This window comes from Desarmillaria tabescens (assembly GCF_030435595.1).
Source record: "Desarmillaria tabescens strain CCBAS 213 chromosome Unknown EV420scaffold_54, whole genome shotgun sequence".
In the NCBI taxonomy this organism is placed as follows: Eukaryota; Fungi; Basidiomycota; class Agaricomycetes; order Agaricales; family Physalacriaceae; genus Desarmillaria; species Desarmillaria tabescens.
In genome coordinates, this window is record NW_026848353.1 from 133,404 (window position 1) to 140,546 (window position 7,143).

Below are 7,143 nucleotides of genomic sequence, written 5' to 3' on the forward strand. Positions count from 1 at the left end.
GGAAAGGATATCCAGTGGAGGAGGCCACCTGGGTCAAGAGGAGCAACCTCGCCAATGCCGAAGAACTCGTCAAACACTACGAGAACAAGGAAGACTGCATAGAGGATCACAATTTGCGGCACTTGAAAAGTTGAAGGGGATGTATAACCACATCATCTCCTGGCTCTTTCACTGAGAGCTCAACACTCTTCCCAATCTCTGACGAGCAGGGCTTTTATTCATCAGAAATGGATGGATGAGACTCTGAAGATGAGCGCTCCATGTCCCCTCTTACGACTCAAACCGACCCTAGCTTCCTACCACAAGAACAGGGCATGTCTGCTTGGAGACAAACCAGAGACTATGGATAGGATACAGAATCTACTCATTCCCTTCACACAGGGAGCAAGTATGCCTAATGACTGTTGGGACAACAGTCTTAGTTGGGGGGTATTATTATGGTTTTACCCCTATTTTCCTTATCTTATCTTATCCTTATCTTCTGGAAACCTGGACTGACCTATCTTATCTCTCAGACCCAGGATATTCCACCAGCATACCTCCTACCTGTTTACCCAGTTGCTGTCACCCCAATTCACAGCTGCCGTATTCCAGATAACCAACATTCTGCATGTACCATCATACTTCTTATGATGATATCATGCTTCTTAGTGGTTAGACAAGAGTCGACTGCTAGTCAAGGGCAGTCTATGGGATATGGTCTATTCAGATGGAGTCCCGCATCAATACAGGTGATACATGCTCTTTACTCTCATTCATTGGAGGCCCACTTCTTTTAGTGTCTTCACTCCTCATTTGCTGTAGAGTGCCCTTCTCATTGCACATGCCCCCATAGATACTATTCTTAGTATGAGTCTGATATGTATTTAAGCTAGCCTATGCTGTGGCCTTAGACCCCAGCTTCAGCTAAGGTTATACACTCCTAACTCTTACAAGCTCCTTGCTCTCACTATCTAAGTGATGCCCTAACTTCTTGCAATCTGCCAAAGACCCTCTAATACTAAATCACCAAACATGAGTGTCAGGATAGAGATCATGCTTTGGTTCAGATTAGAGTTAGTGCTTAACAGGAAGGACCTTGCCTGTATCGTCAGAACATGCACTGTTGCTGGAGGCCTGGAGCTAAAGAGAATACTGTATAGCACAAACAATGAGGAACAATATGCTCACTGCTTTGAGAAGCTTGTTTAGCTGAGTCAAATCATTCCCACAATTGACTAACAATTTACAAGCATTGACAAAGTCTTGGTCCTTCGATGTGATGAATGTATTGAAACATTGTTGAGAGTGTTGATCAATATCTACTACACTGAATGAAGCTATTAGAAGTGGAAAAATGGGCATATATGCATGACATATGGATTATCATCAACATCTTCAACCTCTGTTAGCTTGTTCTCATTTTTTTCAACAGAGTCAGATGCAGCAGTATCTTCCTCTCCCTCTTCCTCTCCTTCCTTGTCACTCTCTACAGACTCTCTGACCTTCATACCAACTACGATAGCATTCTTGACATTGATAAAGGGATCAAATGATCTTGCAAACTAGTGGCCTGCTTGCTTGATAATCTCATCCTCTGTTGGCCTGCATAAAACAATAAGTGAGCTTCTTAGAATTTGTAGATAATATATACCTCTTGTCTTTTTTCTTCCTTGATGAAGATTTAGCATTATGAGGTTGCCTAGATTCACCCTTTTTTGCAGGTTGATGAGAATGAGATCCTGTTTGTCGAATAGAGGAATGATGGCTGCAACTACAAGGCATTGAGGGAGAGGAAAAGTGAGGGGCAATGGCAGAGAAAGGATAAAAGAAGGAACATAGATGATGGAAGGAGGGGAAAAGAGCAAATAAATGGGCTTCATTTTTGTGATGCATCATGATCATATGATCTTCTTGGACTCATGTCACTTGCATGTGCTTGCTGCCAGTAACACCACCACTACCACCACCTGTTATATATATATCTGTTCATCCTTCACTCACTCTATTTCTCTGAACAGCATACAGTGTAAGCACAATGGTGCCCTTCAAATATCCTACCTGCAAGACAACACTTGGTAATAATGACTCTCGGTCTATCATCCAGTATGACCACCAATGCAAGAGCAAAAAGAAGTCCAACAGCATATTACTTCAAGGCATCAAAGGGCTCTGCCATAAACTAGAAGAGACTAGAAAGAAAAGAGAAAAGAGAACAGAGAGGCAGAAGGAAGTGAGCATGGCTGCTGTTTTTCTGGCACCTTCTTTTACTCAATTTCATGCTCTTCCAGGTTCAAGATGTGACACTGCACATGCCAGTAGATATATCTTCAGTACCAGATGAAATACCAGATGAATCTCTTCCAGATTTATCCAGAATGCACCCAAGATGTACCCTCAGAGTCCCTCAACACCTTTGCAATCTTATACCAACCAATACTGGTCCCATTTGCATGACACAATACTCTCAACTCAACCTCTCATCTAGACCTATGTGACCTTGGACACCTACTCCTTCTCCAGTTGTACCTGAATGCACCTCTTCTCCATCTCTACAATGACCACCCTCCTCTACTATACAAATAACAAAACCTGATGAATTTGGCATTTATCAAGAGTACACAGAGCACCCAACATATATTCCCAAGAACATACACTGCAAGAATATGGAGTCAGTGGAGGATCATTGTCCTGCACATTCAGTTTTCAGCCTCAGGTCACAGCCTTCTTCTTTTGCCCCCTTCACCAATTCTACTGTCCTTTGACTCCTAAAGTGGCTTTACGATTCCAATAAGAAAACACTAAAAGATCTTGATCACCTGGTGTATGATGCAATCCTTCAGCCAGATTTCTCAGTCAGCCATTGCAAGGGCTTCAGCACTGCAAAGGAGGCTCATCAGCTCAACAAACCTGATGTCTTTCAGTCTGATGTATGGAAGGAAGACAGCATTGAAATCTTGCTTCCACAGAAAGATTATGCTTGGAGTTCAGAAGCAGAGGCACACATTGCAAAGATTGATGGTGTATGGCACTGCTTACTTACTGAGATCCTAATGAGTGCTTTTCAAGACCCATCAGCATCCAACTTCTATCTCAAAGGATATAAGGACTTCTAGAAACCATCAGATGAATCACAAGCTGAGAGGATATATGCTGAGGTCTACACATCTCCCAAATATCTGGTGATGGAGGAGAAAGTTCAGGTGGCTCAAGCGATGGTCGATGCACAAATGGAAACAGCCAGTGTCATGAGCTCTATTGATAAAGCAGCTGCACAACCATCCTTTCCATCTCCTTCCTCGAGTCAGATGTCTGTCTATTTGTGTTCTAGCTCTTCTCATGACTCAGTGATGAGCCTCAAGGCTCTGTACACTCAGAATTCATGGATTTAGCATTATAATGAGTGCCTTGTCCACTTAGCAGACTTTCCCTAAGTCAACGATTGCAATCACAGCAATACCCACTTTTACTGCCAAATATCCTTCCCAACTTGTATTCTGCATCAATATATGCCACTTCCTTATTGCTACCAGGCACCTGATTGCAGATCTCATGGAATTAGGACCATCATTGATTGCTCAGCACAGCCATCACTGACATCAGCATCAAGCATCACTTAATAGAATGCCGCAGCCAAAATACCTATTCTATGGCAAAAGACTTAATACCATGATCTTTCCACCAGCTTTACTAAGGCTGTTACAATGCCAAGACAATGCTGCATGCATCTACTTCAGTGTACTACCTTCAGTGTACTTTGCTGCAGCAACACAGCAGCCCAAGAGTCCGTATGTTGGCAGAATTCTTTCTGATCACCAAGTCTATACATGGTAAAACCATGTGGGTGCTGTTACTTTAGAACTCTGGGAGCACACATTTTATATCATTTCTTACCAATTGATGTACTAAGAACTTACTAAGGACTCGTTTCAAGTATTCTAATTTTATTCTGGACTTGTAGTATAAAAGCTAGTGTAGTAGTAGTTGTTAGAGACACAAGTTACTGGACACTAGTTATCGCACACATTATCGACCACCGTCACCGCTTGTACTCACTAGGAGACAGACAATAAAACCCTGTCACTCCGAGTTATACTCTGTCATGGCTTTTTCTTCTAACGGTATTGGTGTACACTCATATTGTGCCAATACATGGAATTTTGTGTCCACAACTCACTTTTATCTTTTATTCTGCCAGCATCGTTTCACTTTCACTAGCCAGCATCGTTTTACCAGCTTTCACTTTCTACATTGCCATCATTTCACCCCAGTTCAGCTCAGTGCTCAGTACAGTTACATCTCCATGTGGACACAGATTAGGATCGTCAGTCACGGCATTTGGTATCTTGCTGTCAGCTTCAGTATAGGACCATCAGTCACAGTATTTGTTATCTTGCCATCAGTTTCAGTATAGAATAGTCTCTGTGTAGACTCAGGATCAGTATAAGTTTTGTTTTGCCATCGTTAACCTCAGTATAGTTTCAGTATCAACCTCGCCCAGTCTCAGTCATTGTTTGTTGCTGCTAGTCTCTCATCATATTTTCGCCAGCCAGTCTCTCTTTGCTTTACTGCCAGTTTCTCGACTAGAGTCTTCATCTATTGCCATCCTGGTATTTGTTATCTTGCCAAACAGTATTTCTCTTTGACAGCATTTCCATTAATTCCACCAATTCTGCCCACAGCTTTTACTAGTTAATTGCCATCACTTTGTTCACGGCTTGCCGGTATTTCCAGTTATACTGGATTCTGTTCCTTCTCACCTATCAAGACCCTTCCTGGCTTACAGCCAACATTTTCTAGTACTCAATCGTTAAGGGTACTACTTTGCTGACTGAAAAGTCACAGTGTATACTTGTGTTCTTGAGGAATTCATCACACGGAGGTGCACTGAAACACTCACACAACAACAAAGCCTTTATTGCCACTACACGCCATTTGCCGTGAACTCCTCTAGAGTTTTGGTTTTTGCCGTTGCCACAGAAGTTTAGGCTCATCATTGGACAACTCTTTCTCTACTGACAACACTGGTATGCAGCCTCTTAATCCATCTCCTTCACCACTGACTCCTCCCAAACCCCCACCCAGCATTGCAATTGAAAATGTCATTGTTCCTATGATGCTTTATACAGACTCTACACATCTTATGAACTTTGAAAGCACATCCTTGTGGCTGGGTTATATTTTTTTTGGGCTGTTGTCAAAGTATATTAGTGCATTGGCTTTTGCACATTCTGCACATAATTTTGTCTACATGCTCGAAGTAAGTGCCATTATATGCCATGTAATAGATCCCTATCATTAATTTAACCTTAAATAACAGCTACCAGACAATATCCAAGATATCTATGAAGCCAAATTTGGAGAGCCTGCCTCGGATGCAGTTTTGACACACCTGAAATGAGAGCTAGTACAAGCTGTGTGGCAATTACTTCTTGATGAGGAATTTATGGATGCATACCGACATGGTCTCATTGTCAAGTGCTGGGATGGAATTTTCTGATGACTGTTTCCCTGTTTCTTTGCATATTCAGCTGATTACCCCAAGAAGTACATTTCCATCTTTTAATATGTATTGCTTACACTGACATTCATTCTAGGATGCTAATGGCATGCCTACAAGCTATGGGAACTTGTCTCTGTCCTCGTTGCCTCATCTGAAAGTCCAAGGTTCATCAAATGAGCACCATAAATGATACACAGCAAAGGGTGACAAGAGCCTGTCAAGATAATCACTCAAGACACTGGCAAATCAAAGAGGCACAAAAGAAAATCTTCCTTAGAGGATGAGCGATCAATAGTGCTCATGTAGAGACATTCCTGAAGGACAAGTCCTTGATTCCAACAAGGGTATGCATGTTTCACCATATATTAATGTTGTTTTTATGCCTAATGAGGTTATAGAATGCATTCTCAGAGTTCTTCCTGGAAGCAGATATTGACTTCAACTTTTACATGCTTTTTGTCATTGATTTAATGCATGAATTTGAGCTCGGTGTCTTCAAAGCCCTTTTCATTCACCTCATATAAATTTGTTACATGATTGGATCACATGCTGTCCAGATACTCAACAAATGGTTCACATTTTATTTATTCTCTTATGTATTTGATCCATTATTGACTGTATTACTAGTTTCTGTCGAGTCCCAAAGTTTGGACATTACACAATTTGGAAATTCACAAAGGATGCCTCTGCATTAAAACAGATGGCAGCATGTGACTTTGAAGATCTTTTGCAGGTGTGCAGCTTTAACAATATTATGTTTATGTTCTAACATCAATCAGTGTTCTCTTCCTTGCTTTGAAGGCCTTTTGCCAACTGCAGCTGACAACAAAATTGTTCAAGATCTTCTTTTTATACTCAGTACTTGGCACAGATTTGCAAAGCTGCAAATACATACTGATACGATGCTCAATATATTCAGTGGTGTAATGAAAGAAGCTGGCTGATTGCTTCACCACTTTTCAAACACTGTCTGCAGCAACTTCAGCACTGAGGAAACACCTACTGAGGCAGCCACCCATGTTCAATGAGAGGAGAGGGAGTTCATCAAGGTGAAGAAGGCAGGGAAAGCACTATCTGAGAAGACAAAGAAATGAAACAAGACCAAAAATAAATTCAATCTCTCAATGTACAAGTCACATGCACTTGGCAACTATCCATGGATGGTCTGGAGGTTTGGGCCTATTGACTTATACAGTACACAAAGGGTAAGTGCTTCCTTTCTTCTGGTGTTTATTCTAATTATGCCTTCAGGGTGAGACAGAGCACCAGCAGGCAAAAGTACTTTATGGATGCATGAACAAGCATAGATTTGTAAAGCAAATTGCAATACATGAGTCATGGCAGTGCTGGCTATGTTCTATTCATCAGCAGCAACTCTTAGAAAGAAGATTGCACTGGTTGGATCCTTTGCCATATAGTGATCCCAGTCAATATTACCATATCTCTGACTCAACTTGGTGCCCTGTGGACCTGGCTCAATTTGTTCATGATAATAAGAAAGACCCTGTGGTACAGGTATGTTTATTTTAACTGTGCTATTTGTAATTTGCTGATATGAATCTTTGTCAGAGCTTCATTTCTAATCTGAAGAATCATCTTTTAATGCAAATATGGCCAGAAGCATCAATCTGTTCCAAATTCACTGCTGCTGATCACCAAAC

At 41.4% G+C, this 7,143-nt stretch overlaps 2 protein-coding genes across 2 annotated transcripts; both read left to right on the plus strand.

Moving 5' to 3' along the window:
* Positions 1 to 2,017: 2,017 nt before the first annotated feature.
* EV420DRAFT_1484641 (uncharacterized protein) lies at positions 2,018 to 3,095 on the plus strand (the record flags this gene model as incomplete). Its single annotated transcript, XM_060470106.1, has 3 exons — positions 2,018 to 2,212; positions 2,271 to 2,297; positions 2,754 to 3,095. 3 exons carry the CDS (start codon positions 2,018 to 2,020, stop codon positions 3,093 to 3,095), a joined length of 564 nt encoding a protein of 187 aa, XP_060325094.1.
* A 3,021-nt stretch (positions 3,096 to 6,116) lies between these two features.
* On the plus strand, positions 6,117 to 6,426 carry EV420DRAFT_1277446 (uncharacterized protein; the record flags this gene model as incomplete). The annotated part of the gene is made up of 2 exons (XM_060468031.1): positions 6,117 to 6,215; positions 6,262 to 6,426. Coding segments are annotated over 2 exons (264 nt in total), but the record flags the coding sequence as incomplete, so codon positions are not given.
* Positions 6,427 to 7,143: the final 717 nt, after the last annotated feature.